General features: G+C 39.7%; 1 protein-coding gene across 2 annotated transcripts; it reads left to right on the top strand.

Annotated features, from left to right (window-relative positions):
- The first annotated feature begins 1400 nt into the window (after positions 1-1400).
- ARFGAP1 (ARF GTPase activating protein 1) lies at positions 1401-22578 on the top strand. 2 transcript variants are annotated; one of them, XM_075721153.1, is made up of 14 exons: positions 1401-1439; positions 4998-5061; positions 5978-6087; positions 7618-7789; positions 9012-9112; positions 9880-9966; positions 10629-10725; positions 13455-13511; positions 14524-14556; positions 15903-15932; positions 17827-17883; positions 19858-19917; positions 21143-21213; positions 21684-22578. In XM_075721153.1, exons 2-14 carry the CDS (start codon positions 5002-5004, stop codon positions 22036-22038), a joined length of 1290 nt encoding a protein of 429 aa, XP_075577268.1. In that variant the 5' UTR covers positions 1401-1439; positions 4998-5001; the 3' UTR covers positions 22039-22578. The 2 variants fall into 2 exon arrangements, with proteins under 2 accessions (XP_075577268.1, XP_075577267.1); XM_075721152.1 differs by lacking the exon at positions 15903-15932 and having other exon boundaries at positions 21137-21213.
- Positions 22579-24299: the final 1721 nt, after the last annotated feature.

The following is a 24299-nucleotide window of genomic DNA, read 5'->3' as shown; positions in this document are numbered from 1 at the left end:
GTTAATCTCCCGTGCACTGATAGTAAGATAATAGCCTGCTTATTAAGTACGAAGGCCAGACTAGGAGTTGCGCTGAAAATGAGCAGCATACGGCCTCTGTGGGATTTATGTGTAAATGCTGAAGCGTTGCTCTGGAGTGTCTACAGCTGATTATTAAAATGAAAGTGGCGATAGCATAAAGGCGCTTTCCTGGCACGTGCCTCCGACCGCCGCGGAGCAGTTCCAGGTCTTCTTTTCCATCCCATACGCCCTCACCGGTGGGAAGTTATCCCTGGAGAGCAATGGATGGGAATTGTTCTCCGACACCGCGCCAGGCCAGGCCTGCGGTTTCAGACCGGCCTGAGGAGCAACGCGCGGCCTCAGCCGCAGCACCCCGCCGCCTCAGCTCACCAAAAAAAAAAAAAAAAAAAAAAAAAATCAAAACAACTGACTGAAAAAAGACCCTGCAATTTGGTAGAATTCGACTTTTTGAGCAACCTCCCCTCAGAGCTTCACCACCGAGTGGTTTCTCCAGTCAGGCACTGAACCGAGCGGAGCGCGGGCACGCAGACGCCCGCTGTAAAGCTTTATTTCGCGTTCGCTTGGTTGAAACAAATGTGGGGTGGTGGGGTTTTTTTTTTTTTTTTTTTTGTCTCTCTCCCTGACAACTTTGATAATTCAGTATTTCTTCCTTGAATATTTTCGGGCTTAGTAGAGGCAGGGGGGCTGGGGCTTCGGTTGAGGCCCTGAGGCCGGGGCTTTGGCTGAGGCCCTGAGGCCGGGCGATCCGGGAGCTGGGGCTTCGGTCGAGGCCCCGGGGTCCCCCGGAGCCGGGGTTTCGGTCGAGGCCCCGGGGCCGGGGTCCCCCCGGCCCCGGGGCCTCGACCGAAACCCCGACTCCCCTCAGGCTCCTTCCCCGCCCGAACCGGGCCGCAGCGGGTTAAGGCGGGCACCCACAATGCCTTGCGGCCCTGCAACGTCGCCCGGCCGCGGCGGAGGCAGCGACTGCGCCGTCAGGCGCCGGGCGGGACCGGGACCGGCAGCGGCGGTGGGTGACACCGGCTCCCTTCACCTCCTCCGGGTTACCGACAGCTCTCTCGGGGTGGTTCGCCGCCTCCTCGTCCCTATCAGGCTCTGCTCGGCGGGGCGGGCGGGCCTCGTTGGCGGTGGCTCAGCGCTGGGCCCGGTCCCCCACCCTCCCCGGTCCCTGAGGGAAGGCAGGCGGTGCTGGTGCCCGGCTGGCGTGGCGGGGAGGAGGAGGAGGCCTGAACTTCCCCTCACCGCGGCCTGTCTCTCCCCCTCCTATTTTATCTCTTTTTTTTTCCTAGAGAGGCCGGTGTGCTCGCCAGCAACCCAGCCATGTTCTGAGGGAGGCCTCCGGGACTCCGCTTGGACCAGGTATCGCCGGTGTGCGTGAAGGAATTGCCCTCCTCGCCGCCTCCTCCCCCGTGAAGCTTTTGGTAAGGCGGCTGCGCTTCTGAGGACGCAAAACTGCGCGACTTTAAAAGTATGCAACAGTCTCTGGTAGATATTTGAAAGCGAACCTCGCCTGCTCCATGGAGATGGGTGGCAGGGTTTGGCTCGGAGGGTTTCGCCAGCTGACGAAGCCTCCGTGGCCTTTGTGTCCTGGTGAGCCCCACAGGGAGCCCTCAGGACCGGGAGGTCACGCAGGCCACGTCACCTGCTTAATCTTCATATACTCAGTTGCAAAGCTCTTTACACGTTGGATGTGTGAATTTGCTGCTACACCAGAGGAGCAAAGTCCTATTATAGCTCATTTCCACTTAAAAGTGTCTAGCGCTGCTTCTGCCTTTTTGCTCGCTTTTAGCAAGTTAAAGATTCCTATTGTGGAAGCTCATATGGTGCATGTCTAGTTTTTGCTCTGGAAACAGATTGTTTGAGAAATAGGAGTGTGAGATTGGTCTGTCTGATGCTGTCTATTTCCACCTTGGAACCCTTAGTCCAAAATATTTATATCCTTCAATGAAAACTTATTCCTAAACTAAACATTTTCTTTACTGCTCATGTCCATTTACATCGGATCAAAACAATGCATATTTATTTAAGGTTGTTGTTATTTCAGTATTTACTCCTGAAACTTAAACAGCATAGTGGCTATGTGCCCAGTCAGCTACTAGGGCTCAGCTTTTGGGTGGTAAACAATGATAATTTGATCACTTACAACTTTGTGGGCAAATCTGGTTGAAAATAGACCAGGTACCTCTGAAGACATTATCTGTTAGAAAGCTTAGACTCTTTTTTCCTTGTCGCCCTTTCCTTCATTTGCAAATGATTTGGTGGAGGAGAGAAAGGTGAGAAGCTGGTGGCCTTAGTTACCTCCTCCTTTCTTGGATGGCAGATGTGGTGGTTTGGTCAGGGAACTTGGTGCTTCTGGAATGGGCGTGTGTTCAGACTGCAGCTGGCCAAAGTCTTTCCTTTAAAAAAGCTGTTATCATAAAAAAAAAAAAAAAAAAAGCAGTTATGGCAGACCCAAAGGCAATTGCTTCCTCTGTCAGCTTGGAGTCAGAGATCTGAAACTTGTACTGTGTGTAAACACTGAAATGGCGTGGATATTGGCTGTGTAGGATGGATGTCTTTTTCTGCTCTATAGAAAATTCCTGGCTCATGCAGAAATGGAACGGGAAAAGGCTTTCCTGTTCAGCTCCAGCAATGATCGTTTGCCATTGAGGCTGGAAGACCTTTGCACATAGTCTGCCTCTGTTTGTTTTTCTGAATGAAAACCTGCTTTAACAACCTGGGAAAAAGGAGGACAAAATGGTAGAGGAAGGATAGTGGTAAGGGGAACGAGTGGCCAGCCAAAGAGAGGGACCTTGTAAGTTGGTGGTAATGTACAAGAAGTCGCTGGGGAAATATGGGCCTGAGGAAGGGGAGTTGGCATACGAAAAGAATATAACAAAAATGGCAAAGAGGAGGCCCCAAAGTACGCACAGTTGCCTGTCTGGTTCTTACTGCTAAGTTATCTACTTAATTTCTGTACTGCAGAGGGAGAATTTTCCCTTATCTTCCCAGTGACAAATACTAGAATTGAAGACGTGGACTTCGATGCATGTAAATGTATTTATGGTCTCTATTAAGGATATGAGCAAACACGTTTTACATGGAGTGGTATCTCCCTCCTCCCATGCGCATGAGTAGGTTATATAAAATTAAGCGTTGTTACTGGAATGCTTTTGGAGAAAGGGTTTCAATATACAAGGGGTCGCTTGCCACACTTTTGTTTCCCTTTTCTGAAAGTTACACAGTTTCCATCTGATTATTGGTAAAAATAATTCTGTTCAGTTTTAATTTGATGCAGGATGACTGGAAGGTTTTACTCACCATTAATTACAGTAACCTTTTCAGTCTAAACCACTTTTCCCCCCCCCCCCGCCCCAACTTACCTGTTTTTGTCTAATACAAATTAAGATTGAAAGGTAGCATATTCTACATGTGAGTGAAAACACTGCTTCTTGAATTGCAGGGAATTAAGTGCTTGTCAATGAGATGTTTGTGAATGAATAAGTGCTTTAGATAAAAGGCAGTGAGTTCTGCCACAGATAACCTCTGCTTTTAACGGTGATAGTATGTTGGTACAATGTTGAGCTTATTTCTTTGTGAATTGTGTTGTCTTAGCTGGTGGTGTGTATAACTATTTATTGTACTGCTGTGGCTGCAGTTCACAGGAAGGCTGTTCTGCTTTTGAGACGTCTGAGAACTTGATGTTGTCACATTCATACAAATTTAATGTTTTCTTACCTGTAGCATCTTCCTTTTCTAATTAAAGATATGTTCTCCCTCCATCCCCTACTGGGTTGCAGCAATTGTATGTAATGCTTAATCATTTACCTTATAAAATTATTGCAGGATTGTTAATCCTGTCAATAATTTAAGGACTTATGACAGTTTAGTCAAATAGCACAGTGAACAAGTGTCAAAGACTTGCATAAAAGTGTTTCTGCCTCTCAGACCAGTATTTGATGAAAACATTGACCTGCTATAAGCTTGACATTTAGTAGTTGGTGCTGTTTGTAGTCAGCTTGGTGACTTCTCTGTCTTTTATTATGTCCTAGAAGTTCATTTTCTGGAGCAGAAATGAAAAGATGGACTGGAAGTAAACAGGAAGAAGAGATGTTATTTATTTAAAGTTAATTTAAATATCGTACTACCGAATTAGTTGGAAACGTGGGTTCATTTTTTATGGAAATTGCAGTCTTACGCTGCACCCTCCGTTGTATTTCCTTTAATCATGAATGTTTTGTGTACTTTCAGTTTTTCCAGGCTGTGTGCTGTGAGTCACAAGTTTTTTCTTAATGTGAATTTTATGTGTAGCGTGACACTGCTCCCTGCTGCTGCGTTTCATGCTTCCTTAAAATTAGAGTGAGATGATGTGGTCTGCCAGCAAGACATGACTGTTGGAATTGGAACTCTATTTTGTGTAAAATGTCCCAATGATTGCCTTATTTTCTTAGAGTTCAATTGATAAACTCAATATTTCTGGAAAATCACAGTTTTTTTGTATCTTCTAGTAAAGCGCTCTTTTAGCAATGTGTTCAGCGCTCCTGAGTGTAAGAGTTTTTGCTGGTTTTTGCTTAGGTCTGTTGAATTGTATGCGTGTGATCCCGTGTAATCATGCATGATTATAAAGTGCTTTCAGAAAGGGTAGCGGATGGGTCTGGGAGCAGCATCGGGCATCTGTTTTGATCCAAGATGTGCCATGGAAGAGTTTCCATGTTTATCACCCCCTGCCCCCTTTTCAGCTATGGCTGAATTACACCTTTCCAAGGAATGAATGAAGATGACTAAATTCCCCAAAACATACAAAGTAAATGGAAAAGTAAGGTTGTGGGGTTTATGGTGGTTTGTTTTCTTTGTTTTTCCCCTGCAATTGGTTGTGATTCCGTGGTTTAGATTGCAAGCTCTTTTTTATAGAGAGATGCCTGCAAGGTACTGAATGTCTTACCAATATCAAATCCTTGAATATGACTTGGTTTTTTGTTTTTCTTTTTCTCCTGTTGTAGAATCATGGCAAGTCCAAGAACAAGGAAAGTTCTCAAGGAAGTCAGAGCACAGGATGAGAACAATGTGAGACAATTATAATCTTCTTTAGATTAGTTTTGTAGAATTGAATTTTCTTTTTACCTACTCCAGATGTATGATGCAGTCTACTACAGCTATTGTCTTTATAGCACTAGTATGGCTAACTAATGGTAACATATAAATTTGGATATCTCATACCTGTGATAGTTCCAGTAACTTTTATTCATATATACATTATAATACATTGCTGCATATTTGGCACAAGTCTTTCAGAAGTTCTAGTAATGCTGTAACCCCTGGAGTCTGTTGAACAAGTGATGTCTTAATTAAAGACAGCTTAATTAAAATGGTCTATTTCAAGTAGCTTGATTATACGCCGCATTAAATGTGATAGCCCATGGACAGGTTCAGTTTTATTTATATCAATGCATTAAACTTCGAATGGTGATTCCATTATAAGAACTTAAGGAGCAATAAAGCTATTTTAAGAAAAACCTCTGTTTAGATCTGCTATCATTTACTGCCAAACTGTAGTATGACTGAATAAATGTTCCAAACTTTAAATGTTGCATCTTTATTTTGCCAAGGAAACCTCAAGAATTCAGTTTGCTTACTTTCCCCTCCTTCAAGACAATATGGAAATGAAATCGAGTTGAATTCTTTGCTCGTTAGTTTCAATTTGCTCATCTGTATTTCCTCACTGGTTTTTGGTAGTCGGCACAGTAATTTTTATAATCCAAGTCAGTCAAGTTAATGAGTATTTCTTTCCGTGCAGCATAAATAAATATTTGAAGGAAGCTTATGCTGTCTGGAAGGTGTTTCCAAACACTAAGAACTCTCCCTTCTGAAATTATTTTCTCTGTGTAACATTTTCATAATTTGACTTTTTGAGCTGTACTGTGACAACTTCACATGGACAAGCGATGGCTGAGTGTTAGAGATAATTGTTTTTCTCTTGCAGGTCTGTTTTGAATGTGGTGCGTTTAACCCCCAGTGGGTGAGTGTGACCTATGGAATTTGGATCTGTCTTGAGTGCTCAGGAAAACACCGAGGCTTGGGAGTTCACCTCAGGTCAGCCTTTCAAGCAGACGATTGACTTGAGTTGGGTTACTTCAGGGTGCACTGTGGCTGTGAACAGAATGTATTGTTTCAGAAGGGTGTAGAATGTCTCAATTCCAACATTTCACTGGCAGTTTCGCTTCAGGCTGCTCTCCAAAGTGCGCTTTACTCTCTGTGCCTTGTCTGTCATTAGTTGGGGCATGTGCTGCACCAGCACAGCTGTGCTATGCCCGGTTCTAGAAAGCAGCATCTCTAGCTACATCTTGAGGCTGTGCGGCGGTGTTCGGTAATACCGCACTGGTCCTTGTACTCGTCTTTTAATCTTGTATAATCTTTATCAATTAAAACTGAAGTCGCGCTCAAGCAGCTTAAGAGTTGAGCAAAAAAAGTCACGGTATGCTTACAGAATGTTTCTGTAGCATATGCAAGTGTATAAAACAGTTTTGTTCTGTTCAGGAGACTTTGTTTTGTTTTGTTTTTTGGTAATCTAAATGATAGTTTTTGTTTTTTCCAAGGAACATAGTCAGCTGAGATAGGAGTCTATGGAATAAGAACTGTTATGTGTTCCAGAGACTCACAGTGTGTGTATATATAATAGGGGCAGAACATGGGATAGTTATTCAAATGAGAAAGGGAGAGAAAGTCCAGGAGGGAAATCACCAAAGCAAGGATGCCATTCAGAAGTATGTGCTTTGCTTTTCAAGGGGTGATTTGAAGCTCATTAGTGAGTAGAAATTGCATAGGAAATGAGAGTTTTGAACTATTCCATATGTTACGTGAAAGAAAAAATGAAATTACTGAGGTGAGGATGTGATGAAGGGTATTTCTTTAGGGACAAAAAGAAAAAAAATCAGTCAAGATACAAGTTTTAAAGAGCCTTTTTTAGGATGATGTCTCACTTCCCCCCCTCCCCCCGGTGACCTTGTATTTAACAACAGGGCACTGTTTGGGTTTTTTGTGGTTTTGGGGTTCTTGTTTTATTTTGTAATATAGTTTAATGAGCAGTAGCAAGAATTTAAGGCTCAAAGCAGGGTTGAGATGCTAACTGCAGTCATAAATGCCCTGGGATGAGGTCAGGTTATAGGATAGGCTGTTTTAAAGAGTTGAGCTGTCAGTACTTGATGGTCGTTGTGAGCAGAAGCATGGAGTGGGACAGGAGGTGTCCTCACAGGTCACTTAAGTGTAACTGTGAAAATAAACAGGAAAAGAAAATTGCAGAGTGAAGGAGGATGGGAAAAGTTTCTTTTATATAGTGGATTAGATTAATTTCTGGACTTGAAGCAAGCTGCTTTTTCTGTCACTTGGCTGTCTCCTTTAAGTGCCAATAAATGGCATGATTTTAGCTTATTTCAGTGAGGATCTGATCACCTCCTTATGGTGATCTATCTTTCTGTGCTTGGAAAGTGTTCTCTAACATGTTTATACTCCCAGCTTCTGAGATAGGTTGCAATAAGCTTCTTTTTTTTTTTTTTGGTCCCTGCTGATACAGCAGGAAATTATAACAAGCTGTGATTTTAATTTTTTTAAAAAACTGCTTTTCAGTTTTGTACGTTCTGTAACCATGGACAAATGGAAGGATATTGAGCTGGAGAAAATGAAGGCTGGAGGTAACAGCAAATTTCAAGAGTTCTTGGAGTCTCAAGATGACTATGATCCCTGCTGGTCAATGCAAGAGAAGTACAACAGCAAAGCTGCAGCTCTTTTTAGAGATCAGGTAAGTTCAATTGTGCGTGTGTCCTCATCCCCTACTATCTGAAAATATCAAGTACTTTGTGAACGCTTGTTTTTGAAGCCAGGGGAAGGGAAAATAGCAACCTTTTGAACTTCTGCAACGGTTCTTGAAAGGGGCAAGTCTTACAGTGCTTCTTCCCAACTCTTGTAAGAATTTTCTTTGGAAACTTTCTTTTCTGCATTTAGCTGAGGTGGCTCAGATTTTCACTGCTGTGAGTTGTTGCAGCTGGTTAGTCTGTGAAGCTGTCCCAATCCACAGTAGACAGTTTACTACTTCAGCAGTACAGTTTTATCTGAAGTGATTGTGATAAATCTTTTGTGTATGTAGTAACAAAATAGTAAATTAATTTGCCAAACACTGGCAGGCCTATAAAAAAAATAAATTAGTAATTGTAATGGCATTATCATTTCATGGAGATTTGGAATTTCCAGAAATGAATTGACGAACAACTTGAACTCGTGAGCTTAGAGACTTACAAAGATCCTGTGTTTTTCTGCTGACCCTGCCACAGAAGTGGTAGGAAGGTGCATTCTGTGCTCACTGGGATATCCATGCAGCTTTGAAGTTTGTTGTGTATGTTGTCTCTGCATCTTGAGAAGTTGCTAGGAATAGGAGATGGTTGGCTAACCTGGAGTATTTTGATGAAAGCAGAGAATTCATAAGTTTGTGCTGTAGGCCTCTTAGTATGTGAAACGGGGAGCTATAGATCTAGTTTCTGTGGGCAAGGCCTTTGGAAATTTTATATTAACTTGGTGAAGTTAGACTTGGATTGGAGGAACGGTATGGGGCGAAGAGATGGAATTCAGGTCCTCTGTTTGAAGGAGGGAGAGAGAACATTTAAATTCTGTGTATCTGTTTTAGCTGCCCTATGGTAGAGTATAAATACACCTCTTTCTATTCCTCCATTATTCTGTGATTAGTGCTTGCTTCTCTTTATTAATCTAGTCTTTCCTCTTCAAACCAAATTTGTCTGTTTCAAGAAGTTGCCTAAACCCAGTTGCCTGAAATAAAATCAGTGTTCAATTCAACATTACTAGCCTGAGATTCAGGAAAAAAAAATTCGTTTCTTGTGAAAACAAATTAATTGATCTATGCACCTAGCAGCAAATTGGAAACATGACTTGTCCTCACTTTACAGGACCAGTGTATAACTTGGATGAAAACTTTGACCTAGCATTCTTGATTATTTTCCTACCTCTTCTAGGTAGCTACAGTAGCTGAAGGCAAGGAGTGGTCCATTGAAACCTCTCCTGCCAGGAACTGGACCCCACCTCAGCCTAAAATGTCTCTCTCTTCCACTCATCGGTATGTATTCGTGTTATCTAATGTTGATATAGCTACAGCAGGATCAAAACCTGATGTTTCAATGTCGGTTGGTTTTGTTTTGTTGGTGGTGGTGTCTGAACAAGCATTTCCTTTGCTGAAGTTAAGGAATATGAGGTAGCAGGCCTTTAATTTCTGTAATAATTCCCACCACCTCCACCTGAACCTTAAACCATGGCAGAGACAAGTGAGCAAGGGCAGAGGACAAGCTGTGCTGTTCTTATCTTGACTTGTAATGCACCTGAGGCTAGTCATCGTGTCAGTCACGTGTAGTGCGTCACAGCCGTGCCTTAACTGCGGTGCTGTTCCAGTTCATGATCGAATGCCAGGGAAGAAGAAACAGTCTTTTTCCTTACGGTGTTAATTACTAACAGGAGCATCAAAGCTGGACCGCAGCAGTTTTGTTTTTCTGCTTTTGCATGTAGAGTTCGTTATTCTTTGCACTAAAGAATCAGGTTAACTGAAAAAGCAGTTGTAAATCAAGCAAACAAGCGCTTCATGCCTGGCCATCATCCAGCAAGTTCAGGGGCTAGCTGTAGTCCGAGTAGCGTTGTCTGTGTCTGGGTCTACTGCTGCTTTATTCGTTCAGTACTCCAGTGGCTTTTAGTGGTTGCATTCGAGCTCCCTACTTGATAGACAAAAGAAATAATCGATTTCGCACCTGTTATGATGATGTATGTCAAGCTGTACTGCTGAGCCAGTCGTTTTTGCTTTACGCTGTTTGATTCTTAAATCTTTCTTTTTAATAGTTCTGCTGGACAATCTCAGACTGCAACTGCCTCTTCTGACAAGGCTTTTGAAGACTGGTTAAATGATGATGTCAACTCCTACCAAGGGTAATGCAATATTTGTTAACTTTTTGAGTGCCTGGCCCTCTAGCAGAACAAAGGCTCAGATGTTACACCACAGCTACACAACTGTGATCCTGATTCACCAGTTAACATCTTGTTTACTGTTAAAAATATGTTGATAATATAGGATAAAGGGCGAGAGGAAGGAAAGTGCCTCTTAATGCATTTGTGTAATAAAAATGTTTGAATAGCATTGAACAAAGAGCTTGTAACTCGCTGTGGTGGGCTCCAAACTAGGGAATTTTTAGTGTATATAGGATCTTATAGTGATTTGAGTTAATCAGGGGTATTTATAAAGCTAACACTGTTTTCTTCTTTCTTTCCTTTTCCCGTTTTCATGTATCACTTTACTAGGATTTACTCAGACTTCTGATACCAGTGGTCTATTAAACCTGGAGAGTCATTAAGACCACATTAGCTTGCATAGGAGACACTTTAATTTGCAAGGATTCACCAGTGGATCCTTGTTGGTATTATGTCTTAATGAAATGAGTGGGTTTGTATTTTGGGTGCTAGGTGCTTTAGGACTCTTTTCCCAGGTGTATTTTAAAGTCTGTTAAACAATTGTCCTTCTTTCATGCTTTTCAGTTTTTGTTTAATGGTTTTAATGAATCTATGCTAATACAGATGCTGTTTTCTTATGGTAGTGGCCAAGAGAATCGCTACGTGGGGTTTGGAAACACAGTAAACCCTCCGAAAAAAGAGGATGACTTCCTGAATAATGCTATGTCTTCATTGTACTCGGTAAGGAAATGCTTGAAGCTTGCTGTGACCTGAATTACTATTTCCTTCTATTTTATCCCCTGTTATGGGATAATATAAATGGCGGAGAGAAACTGAAGACTGCAATTAGATACAAAGAGATGCAGAGTATTGGTTGTATTCTCAAAGAGTGAAGAAGATACTGGTGGACTTTAAAAGGCAAAATGAAGGGAGAAATGAGCAAAACTTAAGAATTACATGTGGTGTCAGTTCATAGAAATAAGGAAATGAGGATATAGCAATGGATTAAGAACTAATACTCAATAAGGCTTATTATGTATAATATATATAACATATTTTATATATATATGTAAAATAAAAGAAGAATTACCTGTTGGGAATAACAGTTAGGCTGGTAATGCTCTAAATAGATTAACCATATTAGATACGTTCAGTGGCAAAAAGCTGAAATGTGTGTGTGTATGGCTGCCAGAAGCCCAGAGCAGTGATGAAAACATTTGAAATACTTGTGACAGGGTGTGAAGAGATAACAGCATATGGTTGAACAGTTGTCATGATTGACGTAGAGATAGTGAAAGATGCATTGTTGAAGGAAAATGGGGATAAAGTTGGAGGCAGTCAGGGACATATTGGTGCTTTGGTAGGCTGCAAAGTAACAGTGCTGAGCAGTATTTGGGTTTTGGAGTCACTTTGAAATACAGTAAGGTTTTCTACCGGGGTTAGTGGCCAGTAGTCTTCTGTAGAGCCGCATCATATCATCGTTCTAAATATCCACACCAGGTTCCATTGTTGTGTTTTTTTGTTTTTTTTTTTAAAAGATACAATAATTTCACTGGAATGTAATAGAAAAAGGTAACGCTTGAGCCTTTGACCAGTATTCCAGGTGACCCCACAGGGTGCTTAGTATAGGTCTGCTGAGTATTTTCTAGGTGTGTCATAGGTTGTAGGCCAGAGAGTTCAGATTAGAAACCACTTCTATAATGTATTGCAGATGTGCTAAGACAGCAAAAGGAGAGATGGCACTGTGTTGTCCAGGTTGCTGTCAACCACTATTTGAATACACGATCTCATTGAAACATGATTAAAATGCCCTCTTGTGACCACAGATACACATTACAGTGCAATTTTAAGTCATTTATTATAGTGGGACTGAATATTTGCATGCATATTCATCCTAGTGAGGAAACCAATTTTCCTTCCACTGTGTGTGATTGATTGTTTTCCCCCACACATGCTACTTTTATGTATATATGTTATTTTCTGCTGTTACGTATCAGAAGGAGCGTTTCCTGTAGGATTCACACTGACTACACTATCCAACTCGTTCTGTAAAGAACAGATGTAATTGCAGTTTAGGTTTGTCTTGAGTCCCTTGAGACTCCACTTAACATAAAAACTACGAGACGCATCACTTTGCCTTTTGTGCAACTGGTGACATGATTACTTTTCAGCGTGTCAGCATAGGACAAGAGGGACAATTAATGAAGAGACTTCAAGAGGATAGGCAAAAAATATTTTTTGCTGCTTTTCTTAAAAGACATTCCCTCAACCTAAATATGTGGCGTAGTCAAATTAAATAGAAGGGGTAATGAGAAGAAGATTCTACTCTTTATAGGCTTTCTATGGAAATTACCCAAAAGGTAATATGTTACCAAAACATCCACACTTTAAACAAAACATACACACTTCGATGGAAATTGAGTTGAGAAAAAGCAGTGGTAGACCTGGATATTAACATTGCATTCATAGCGCTGTGTTTAAAAGATTCTGTAGCACAGCTTAAAATTAGGTGGTGATGATCTGCAAAGAAAAAAAAAAAAAAACAACCTTATATCTGTTTCTTCGTTCATTATTATATACAAGGACAACCACAGACAAGTTTGTTTCTGTTTTTTATCCATTCAAGTGCGGTGGGGTTTTTCCCCCACTTGTTTTACTGGGCAGATTCTGGATGAATGAGTTACTAACAAGAACTGAAATCTAAACAGTTGAGAAGTGATATTTAGTGATTTAAAAAAAAAAAAATCATTAGAATAACTCTCCTGCTCCACTTTCTTTTAGCTGGTTTCTTAATCACTATCTGACAATCAGTAGTTAGAAGAAACCTTTTCCAATTCATTACAGAAAAGTCTTTTTAGGAAATGGCCAGTGATTATCAGATCTTCCAAGAACCAGTGAGGCAAAATAAAGCTTTGTTTCTTTTGTTTTTAAAGATAAAATTTGCAGGAAATAAGCAGTTTGAAGCTTTATTATGAAACAGAAAATTGCTGAATGGGTGTTTTATGAATTGCTGCCTCAATGTTTTTGAGCACTGATTCTTGTGTTCTTTCCAGCTTTCTCCAGGCACACATTTTAGCTGCTCCTTGATATTTTTTTTTCCCTCTGCCCATCCAGTGCTTGCTTATTGAAGAGCCAGTCTCTGTTTACTAAGGTTTTAACGTCTTTGTTCTCTCACCTTTCTTGGGGGGGAGGAATTTTTTTTCATGTAGCCATTTTTAGTAGAATAACATCTGAGGCACTCAGGTTAGTTTAAAGTGCAGCTGTTTTGACACAAATAATGGAAGTTCATCACTATATTACAGTTAAGTGAGAGACTATAATTTTTGCTCTTACTAGCGAGTAGTTCTTACAAATACAGGACAAGCTCTATTGGAGACTATTTTGACTTCATTTAACATGTAATAGTGAATGCTTGGTTACTCACTATTATTATTCACATATAGCTTATGACATTCTCACTTTCCTTAAAGGGATGGAGCAGTTTTACGACTGGAGCGAGCAAAATTGCCTCAGCTGCTAAAGAGGGTGTAAGTAAACAAAATGTATTTCAGTGTAATTCTTGTAAAGTCAGAGCTTCTGTTAGTGTTCTAATAGGGATGTATCTTTAAAATTATTATCAAGACAAGCTATAAACTCTGCTCTGTGTGTATCTTTGCCTATGGCATATAAAATAGACGCACGTTGAATGCAGATCTCTGCCTGGAGTATTTCTTATGTTTCTGGATGGACATTTTTGTAAATTTGTCCACTGGAGGTAAGCATCGAGAAAGAACTCAACTGCCATTTTTATTTTCCCTTGAGAAACAACAAATTTTATTTCTAAAGCAGAAATTTCAGTCTATGCCAAATAAAGCCAAATTGCATTCTTCAGCAGGAATTTAATACCAACTTAGGAAGTACTGGTGGTTTTATATTTTTTTTCCTTCCTTTGACTTCTCTCTAACTACAGCATTTTTGGTCAGTTTAAATGGAAAGCTTGTTGGGCAGAGGTTGTGCCTGGAGGGGACTCTTTAGGAAAAACCAAGGCATGGTCTAGGTGCTCTGCATGTTCTGCCAATTTGCGCAAATAGGTGACAATCATTCAACTAACTGTAGACTAAAACCAGAGGAAATAAACATTTATTACATTTTATGTAAATGATGGTGGAAAGAGATTAAATATTTTTGTGAAGATAATGCATTACAACTTTTTTCAGTTTTGCTTAGTATTCTTCCAAACTTTTATGAGTGTAACAGTTATCTCTTACTTTGCATGATATTGAGAGACAAAAATACTGCTACCCATCTGCATTGGCTCACCAAGGTCTAGTCTGTATTGAAGACCCTTCCTTCCCCCTGTTGTAAGTTGAGAAAGACCAATGCTTTCCCAGAGCAATTGGGATACCAGAGGTGGTGGTACAGATATTCTCTGCTCACTGTGAAATTCTGGCAAAGGTCCACTTGCCTTGGAGAGGATCATGCGACATTTCTAAATGTGTCTTTTTGCTAGGAATAAAGCCTTTAAATTTTAAACTTGAATATATTTGCTTCTTTTCACAGGCTACCAGATTTGGATCTCAAGCAAGTCAAAAGGTGATTATAGATTTAGCTCTGTCTTATTGACTGTAATTGGCTTTAAATGTCATGTGTTTGCCTGCATCAATTGATTTAGACTTGATCATCAACAGACCAGTGTGTTTTCCCTTCATAGTGCACAGTAATTTTTAGGTTCTAGCTTTTATTTCCATGGGAATTGCAATCAACTGCAGTGATCAAATTAAGTAAGAAATAAACAGCGGTACTCTGCTGTGTATAACTGGTGAGTGTATTGGAGAGGCAGTAGAATGAAATGCTTTAATTTGTGCTTGCAAACTTAAAATACCCTTATTTTATTTTTGTGAACCTTAAACATGGTCTATCTTGAAGTAGTTTTCTTGGCGAGGTAATATAATGCAAGCCATCTTTCCATTGCTAAAGCCTAATAAGATATTACAGATGTGAACTGCTTAATATTGTTATTAAATTAACTTGCTTGTGTGTATTTAAAAAAGTAGCAATTACAAAAGCTTTCAAACTAGGGTTAAAACAGAGACAGTCAGACTTGAATTACACAGAGCTCTGGCATAAGCAAGATCTGTTTGCATGGAGAAGTTTTAAATTCAAATGTAAAAATATGTAAAAAATAGGATTCTTAATGTGCCAGAGTTCTGAGTGAGAAAGGGCTTACGTATATTAATATATGATACAAGGAGTTTTACTTTAAACTATAACTCTTCTTGTATGTATAGTATTAGCCTGGCATGCTTTCTGATATGCACAGGATGCTGTTGCTCAAAACAAACACGACTGCAGGTGTTGGTGTTCACACAGATGTATGCAGTAGGGTGTCAATACTCCAGATAGCAAGCCAAAGTTGTGCATGTTTTGCAACAAAAAAGTCTTGTTAAAGCACCCAAACTTGATACTTAGAAGCTTTAAAGTATTTGCTTCTTGGCTTACATAAGAAAAACTAAATGTTCTCCAAGTCTTCCTCTGTCACGCCTTCCGGCAGTTTCCCTTTTAGAAACCTGTTCTTTCTTTAGTATTATCAGTAAATGTAAATACAATACTACGTGTAAAAGCTTATCACATCTACTGACAAGGACCACAGCAACATGGTGATCTAGAGTCTAAGCTGTGTTACTGAAGCTTAAATTTTGTTCCTGAAACATCTGATCTTTTGTTCTGTAGAACAGATTTAGCATCTTTTTGATGTAATATATTGTTTAAAAGTGTATTTGGTGTCCTGCGACCAAACATATTCACTGGCTGTCTTGTCAGTAGATGTTAAAGTTGGAAAAGGTTCACGCTACTTAACTTGCCTGAAAAAATGCTGCCAATTTTTTGCTAAAAGCTGCTTCTACCTTCCTTGCTCTTTCTCTTTTGCTGTCTGGGTAAAGTTTTGGGGCTACAAGCAGCAGCCAGAGCCGGTAACGCCCTCACATATGTTCTTGTGCATGGACTCTGTGTTGCTGTTCGTGCTGAATATGTGCATTTGCTCTTGAGCCGTCTTTTGGTTTCTTTGCCTTAAGTCAAATCTGTTTAGAATAATGTTGTGTGTTTCATATGGTAATGTTTCTTCAAACCTATTTAAAATAGGTTAAATTAGATAGAGATATCCAAGCTCTGCACTCTCAGAAAACATGCTGTACTTTTGTCCATGCTCTTCATAAAACACAGATGACTTCAGGATTTCCGTTTGCATGTCTGATCCAGGAATGCAGTATCCCAAGAACTACCCTGGGGTGTTGTTTGAAGGCAGGCTCTTTAATGAATGCCCATTATGTAGTGTTAGCAATGGTAGTTAGGATGCTGTCCTAAATTCAACAATAGTAAAGATGAATCAGCGATTTGGATGGAAGCACAATTGGACCCAAATCTTCCCTTTCCGTATTTACAATATTATGTGGTTGAGAAAATGGGATAATATAAGAATTCTTCCTGGTTCTAGTGATTACTTCACTTAGCATACCTGAACTGTTAGTCTTAGTGTATTACGCTCTTTATTATATAACATGAACAATTTGTCAGGTTTAATAGACTCTGAAGGATTTATCAAAGGTGAAAAATCCCCTTTCTTGTTTTTCTTAAACACTTTCTAGCCTCACTTCCAATGGAAACAAGCTCCTTGATTTGCACTCACGTTTCTTACTAGGTGGAAATAGGGTTACCTTTTGCCTTTGTATTCTCAAATAACATTTGAACTGGTAAGGAGTAGAAGTATTTGAGATAATGGTGGTTGGATAGAGGGGAGATCCTAGCAGTGCTGTGGCTAAGGGAAAGGCTTTTTAGACACCTGGGAATTTGTGGAGGAAAGATGTTCAGGGTGCTCCATCCCCGGGAAGAATATGAGTGAAGGCTCACACCCTGACCAATGTTAGCAGTAAGATATAAACCCTTAGGAAATTACACTTCATTAGACTCTGCTAATGTTTAGGAATAACATTTGTCTTGCAAGCAAATTGGCCATTTTGGATTAATTGGGCTAATTCAGAAGGTAATCGGTATAATACAGCAATTGGGAAGAAAAGTTTAAATCGATTAAAGGCTTCTTATGGTGGTAGGGAAAGGAATGATTTCAAATGAAACATTTGCAAACCCTGCTGTCCGTGTCAATATCGCCTTATGAAAGTAATTTTGTGACTTACAAAAATGTAAGCCCACAGTATAAGATGCCTCTGAAGTACAATATCTTTGTACTTGGTCTGGATTGCAGTAGATTTCTGAATTTCATTGTCTTCTCTCCTTGCAAAAAGATGACAAAAATCTTCTGTCACAGCTTTGCCTCTTGTGTATTGCTTAGAAACAATGGGGGTGTTATTAATAGATGACAACTGCAGCACGACAAGACAGAAGAATTGGTGAAAAATTGGCCAGAAAGATCTAATTCTACAAGTAATTCCATTAAGAAGGAAAAATAAGGCTGGGTGAGGTCAGTTTTTCCAAATACTCAGCTGTAGGCATTAGCAAGGGGCCCATCTAGGCTATTGCTGGTCGAACCATTGCTTCTGCTTCCAGTGCAAGGTCAGACTTTGCCTGGGCTCTGGGCATCTCCAGCAACCTATTGCCATGTGCATCTGTTTTTCATTTATTTTCTTCTAATGTTTTCTGCAGCACTTGTGCCATGTGTGCTTTTCAGCTCATTCTGCTTGTATGAATCAAAGCTTAAGGCTTGGTGTGGTTTTGGAGATACTGCTGAGAAATTAGCCTGCAGAAGATGTTGGCTGTGTTTTTTGGTTTTTGGTTTTGTTGTTTTGTTTTTGTTTTGTTTTTTTTAAAAAAGGAAAATATAACTGACTTTGTTTTTGTTTTGCTTTTAAATAGGCATCAGAGTTAGGTCAGACATTAAATGAAAATGTTCTCAAACCTGCACAGGAAAAGGTAACTTTGGAACTAGTAAATTACTTGCAGAACATGGTTATGCTGACTTTGGAAGCGATTGTTTCCTCCTGCCACAACTGCCCAGTTTGTCCGTGCATCCTTCTGTTTTTTCCATGTACTAGCACAGTAGCAAAGGGGAAACATCAAATCATTCAAAGCTAGTATACTAACAAAGAAAGGTTAACGAGGGTAATTTCCCTCCACCAATCTTTCTCACGTCCACAAGGGTCTGTTACATTCTTCCCCGTTAGATACAGCTTTATAGATTTCATGCTTTCAATAATGGAAGTTGGGACAAGATGAAAATGCACCCTAAATGGATATAAAAATCAGTTGTTAAAAAAAAAAAAACCAAACCTATTAGTAGTATCTTTGAGTGTTAAGTTCATAGTGTTTACCTATCTGCCTGCCAGCATTGTTTTAATTCAGCTAAGCATCTTTGAGCCGCTGTAGTTCATCTGCTGCCTCATCGGGCGCAGTAGAATTTGGGGCAAAGTATATGTTTAAGGTGAACGGGGACAATTTATCAATAGAAGTAACATGTTCTTGCAACCTTTATTTGGTATTTGTTCAGAATATTCTGGGAGTCAGCTAAAACCAAGTTTTGCATGCATTCATAAGCAAAGTCTGGTCTAAAGTAACATTTTGATTAGCAGTTCTAGTTACTGTGGTGTTTCTAGGAAACTAGTTTGAAGCAGATTTTCATCTTCCCTTTACAATTGTTAGTGAGCAAAAACATGTGGCTAATGGCACTTCCAACAGCAATTGGAAGAAAGCGCACATGCTGATCAGAGTACATACAGATAGTCACAGTGGGCGTGTAAAAAAAAAAAAAAAGCAAGGCAGTCTTCATAAGAGACTAGTGATCACTGATATTACAAATTTTAGTCAAAGATTCTCCCTAGCGTCAAATGTTGCCTTCCTGTTTCATATGTTTAAAAAAAAGTACTTTTACATCTTTTCCATTTGGCATGCGTTTGTTCTGTGCTTCTAGAATTTTGGATCGGCTCCAAAATTTTGATGAAGTCTTTTCTGAGAATGTGCTGCTCTACTTCCCTATGTACCTTTTCCCAAAATACATTGGTTTTGATAAAACAGACTAATTTTGTTCTCGTAAGTGCCGCCACTTTGGGATATGGATTAATATTCAATTTGAAAAGAATGGTTTAATCACGTTACAAAATAATTTCTCTTGCATTACCTTTATTAATTCAAATTTCTTTACATAGCATTTCAAATCACAGGAGAAGACTCTAATTGGTTTCCTATTCCCTAGAATTATCCACAAGTTATTTCAGAGTGCTTAGATGCATTATTTTCAGGGTTATTTTTAGGGTGCATTTCCTTGAGCTGATTTTTATTTTGTAGGATGATTTAATGAAGAATGTTGCATTCCATATTAAAAAAAAAAGTCTATTTCCCTTAGGATGTTGTGCTGTTACTTTCTGAAGTCAGTATTCAGTGATCACTGCCTGGCACATACACGGTTATATAAAGTCACTTGCTTTGGAACAGCTGCCATTTATTAATTGGTGAAAGGCACCAATTGTATTCTGGTTGACCAAAGTTCAAAGCCCTTTCAATATTTAAATAAGCATGTATAAAAGGTAGAGAATAAAGCGGATCTGATAGGTTTTTAATCTTTCCAAACCAGGGCTTTTTATATAGTAAATATATTCATAAAATGTCGTGTTTGTGGAATTTTTTTTTGTACTGGCGTTCTTATGCTCCGCATTAGTGCAATGATACTTTCCTCAACCTCAAAGGACTGAGGTTCACTCCATTATAGATCAATGGACTTTCTATGTCATTTTCTTAACTTTGCTAGTTTTTACTTAAGTATATTTTGATTCACTTTCAGGTTTTTTTTTTCTTACGCTCTTTTTTTTTAGCTGTTAAGCACAAGTAAGCTTGTCTTAAGGTTTCAATAATACTTTGTTTTATGACTAATTACCAATACTTTGATTCACATAGGTGAAAGAGGGGAAAATATTTGAGGAGGTCACCGTGGGGGTATCACAGTTGGCCAGCAAGGTATGAAGTGGCCTGCCTGCCTTTAAGGAGGCCAAAGAGTAAGCCTGTCTCCATATTCTTACGAAAAGTTTATAGTGAAACAAAACCACGATGCAGCTTTAGTCTCTGCTTGTGTTGAATACAGAAATTTTGGAAGTGTAATTTTCAGTATGCAGTACTTCTGTTGGGGTGTTAAAAAGCTGTACAGGTATGATGTAGTCCTCGTAGTAGTTTCACCGAGGGCACGATGTAGAGTTACAAGACAGCCGGTGTCCCAAACACAAAAAGAAAATGTCTGCTAGAGAATATGGAGACAGCTTGCATTACATTCGTACGGTTAAACTTACTAATGTTCTGTACCTTTCTTTCTTTGTCTTCTTTTGCTATCATTGCTTGGTAATGTGGTAAGTGTTCTCTACAGCGGCTAAGTACAGAAGTCCTGCACAATCTAATAGCTATTTTGATAACTTGTACAGTGTTACTGAGGAGGGTCTGTCCCTCCAGCACTGTGAAAGTCAGCACTGGAAGCTCTATCCTGTACCAGCTTAGTGCCTTAAATGTTGGGAAAATTTGAATAAAATAAGTGATGTTCCTGTTCTGTTTAGAGCCTGGCAACTTTAAGTCTGAATTCTGGGATTTATCCTCCATATCTATGACTTGGAATAGTAACTTCTGTGGGTGTCACTTCAGAATTTGTGTTTCTAATCCAATGCCAGTCCATGGTAATAACCCCCAAAAGATTCTCCTAGCAGTCATGTTTGTTCTAGAACTCAGCTTTTGGCCTGTTTTACATGGGCAGTGAAATAATACTACTGAAGCGGGGTGAAAGCAGTTTTGTAGAACAGTAGAAATATAAATACTAGTTACATGAATTGTAACATCAAAACATCATTGCTGTCATTAAGTTTAATTTTACGTAAGAAGTAATTGCAGCATTTTTGTCAAGGAAGTCTAGGAGAGAATTCAAAAGCTCTTATTGACAATGGGTGAAAAAGCTAAACTTGACCTAATTTTCAAATCTTCCAGCAGCACGATGCTGTCAAATGTATGTTCTTTACATCAACCACATAACTGCCTGTCAAAAATATTAATAAGTTGTGAGTGAAATTTTCTGATGAAATGTGTTCTCTTTGTCTGAACAAGTGGAGGAATATGTTGTGGCTTTTGCTGTTGGACTTGGAAGAGGTGCTGGTTCAGTCCAAATGAATGGAATGGGTTTTTTTCTTTTTTTTTTCTTTAGGTTCAGGGAGTTGGAAGTAAGGGATGGCGAGACGTCACCACTTTTTTTTCTGGCAAACCAGATGATAATTCTGAAAGGTATTTTTTTGTTATTATTTTCTGTGTCTCTTTAAACACATAATTTTATCTCCTGTATGTTCTCTGTGGTATAGTAGTAGCTGGTAATTTTTAAATATGAAGAAATTATTCTGTCTTTGCTGGTAGTCCTCCTGTATGTAACACGGGAGGAACTCAATCTATTTGTCCATGATGGTTGTTAAACTCAGAACAAAATAGTGCACAGCACCTTGGTTTTAAAATTCTTCCAAATGCATACTCCCTTGCCCTGGGCCTATTAGTACTTCAGGCTGTTAGCTTATATTCTAACTCACAAATTTTTGTTAATGCCATTTGGAGTAATATATTTTGTTCTTCTGCCTTTATCCTCAGTTTTTGTTTAAGCGAAGGGCAGTAGCATTATAGTTTTCTTTGTGGTCATTTATTTTTATTGTTATGTTTGTCATAACTAATTTATTTCTACCTTCCTTTTTTTTTTTCCTCCATAAAAGACCAGCTGAGGGAGACAGCTACCAGAACAGTGGAGGGGAGGGCTACCAGAACAATGCTGTAGATCAAAGCTTCTGGGAGACCTTTGGCAACTCAGATCCACCAAAAGCTCATAAATCTCCAAGCAGTGAGAGCTGGACCTATGTGGACAATTCCACAGAGAAGAAGAGCTCCGATAGCTGGGACGTGTGGGGCTCAGGAACAGTCTCCAACAACAAGAACAGTAACAGCGACAGTTGGGAAAATTGGGAGACCAACTGGGAAAACACAGGAGGGGAGAGCAAGACCAAAAAACCTCCTAAGGCAACAAAAAAGGCGTCTTCAGCTGATGATGGGTGGGATAACCAGAACTGGTAGAACTGTGTTAACCCTGTTTTGCACAGCTAGGAAAGGGAGGCTATGCTGGCTGATTGAGGGGAGAAAGTTTTACACGCAACTGGAGTATCTTGGTTGACCTTACTGATCTGTTACTTTTGTGCTTCCCATTCATTCTCCTTTCTTCTATCCCAGTTTAGGAAAAAAAAAGTAGCATCTGAATCTTTTATTACTTAAAGGTGGCTCTCCCTTTTTTAAAGATAGTGAAAACTAAATTCTCCTTGCACTATTGAAGCTGGGTACAGTGACTTTCTTAACACGAATGTTCAAAGGAAAAAAAATCAGTGCAAGCACACCTTCATGGCACAACCTTGCACGTGTAGGTTAATATGTGTTCATCCAGTCCTCATAGAATTTGAGATGACCTGAGGTGTTTAATGCAAACAAAGGACAGGGTGTGTCTTGAAAAGACAGCTATTAAATAAGCAAACTGCAGTTGAATAGATCTAGTTCAAATGCCTTATGGATTGCTCTGACCGTATTAAGTCTGGCAATTCAAGATGGTCTTTAAGATACTTTTTATTGGAGCTTTGTTTTTAAACTTTATGAGATTGGGGGGGGGGGGGCAGGGGGTCAGTCTTTTAAAACTTATTTTATCCCCTTAGAATTAATAAGGAATCTAGAGCTAGATAATTATTTGTATAAACTCGTAGTTTTGACCTGAGCTATCAGGGGTATCCACAATGGCTCTACTTGCCCTTCTTGCTCAACGCGTTAAGAGTTTGCACAGTGCAGCTCTCCTACACAGATAAAATGCAAAGCTGTGGTGTTCTCCTTCCTTACTTATGCCCTTCCCCCAATTTGAGTATTTTAGATGGTCTTTTTTTTTTTCTGTCTTTCTTCCTTCTATCCATCTACTTTATCTGTTCTGATAAGAATGAAATCTTTCTGCTGCTTATGGCCTTTTGGACATCTGTTTGGCAACTTGGCAGTGAAACAAATTTATAAAAAAGATTCCAGTATGAAAAAATGGGTGGAAAATATGACAACATTGAGGAGAGAGGCTGGCAGCAAGCCCCTTTCAAGATGAGTAGATGTCTGGATTTAATAGTAAAATTTAAATTAACCAGATGTTTTCCAAATTAATCTCTAATATGCTAAACTGTATCTCTTTATCATGTATTTCTCTGCATTTTGTTCCTGGATCTTGTTAAAGAAACACTACTTCAGAAACTTTAGAAACTCCTTGCCAGCATTAAGGAATGGGATAGAAGATTCAGTTATGTGTCAGTTTTTTGACCCAACAAATTGCTTTGCATGACACAAACCATAAGTTTTACAGAAGAACTGCAACTTTAACAGGGAAGGTGTCCTATGTATCCCATTTTATTTTGGGGGGGTGGGTTGTAAATGTACACTCAGCCCGAAAACAATCAGCTCACTTGAAAACTTCAAATCATAATGTCGTTGCGTAGTCCACTTTACTAACAGCATGGAGTTCTTTACTGTGGACCCTGTGAATCTTAATACATACCTAAAAAGGCCTTTTCTTTTTAAAATTAGTTAATTTGTTCAAGCAAACAATCAACCTAAGTTGTCAAAGTTACCTTAAATGCTTCATTTCTTCTTCTCTTCACAGAGGTTTTTGAGCTTATAGTAATGTCGAGAGGTTAGAAAAGGAAGGAAAATCATGAATCACCTCAAAAGTAGCAGATTTTAAAGGCTTAAGTCTAAGTAGAAGTAGCTGTATTTATAGCCTGATTCTGTATTTCTATTAGTAGGATCTTTCAGATGGTGAACAAAGTATTTTTCTAGTCTTCTCTAGCCCTGTCCTGCAAGAGTTGGGATTTCTTTTTTTTTTTTCCCCCTTGCTTCTCCTGACAGCGTGGTCTCTGAAGCTCGTGCAGCAGGACCCGGCGCTGCTCACGACCCAAGCGCTACTCTAGGCTGAGCCATGTGAGGCGCCCGAGGCGTTCTCGCTGACACGCTGACTCTTTGGAAGTGCCGAAGGCACCAGAGATCTCGGTTTACAATGCTGCTTGTGGTACCATTGGCAGAAGTTTACAGCCTGACTGTAAAACGAGGATTTTGTTCTGCTTTTTCTCCAGTTCCAAATATACCTTCGTCATAGCTTAATTGCATGTCAAATGTAACGTTGTATTTTTATGCATACACCTCTGTTGCCTACTCGTCATTTGTCCGCTGCCCGGTACGAAACTGTAATGCATGTACGTTGAAGGCGGTGCTGTGTAACGTGCGTGAAGTGGCACTGCCCAGTCCTTGACTAACGGTTGGTCTTTGTC

This window comes from Pelecanus crispus, chromosome 14 (genome assembly GCF_030463565.1).
Source record: "Pelecanus crispus isolate bPelCri1 chromosome 14, bPelCri1.pri, whole genome shotgun sequence".
In the NCBI taxonomy this organism is placed as follows: Eukaryota; Metazoa; Chordata; class Aves; order Pelecaniformes; family Pelecanidae; genus Pelecanus; species Pelecanus crispus.
Note: the sequence above shows the minus strand (reverse complement) of the source record. Positions and strands in the feature narration are given on the sequence as shown.

What these genes read in the sequence shown, in the direction of transcription:
- ARFGAP1 (XM_075721153.1), top strand. Translation starts at nt 5,002, where the DNA reads ATGGCAAGTCCAAGAACAAGGAAAGTTCTCAAGGAAGTCAGAGCACAG. An exon ending in TATCACAGTTGGCCAGCAAG is followed by an intron (nt 19,918 to 21,142) that starts GTATGAAGTGGC and finishes CTTTAGGTTCAG; the next exon opens with GGAGTTGGAAGTAAGGGATG. An exon ending in CCAGATGATAATTCTGAAAG is followed by an intron (nt 21,214 to 21,683) that starts GTATTTTTTTGT and finishes CCTCCATAAAAG; the next exon opens with ACCAGCTGAGGGAGACAGCT.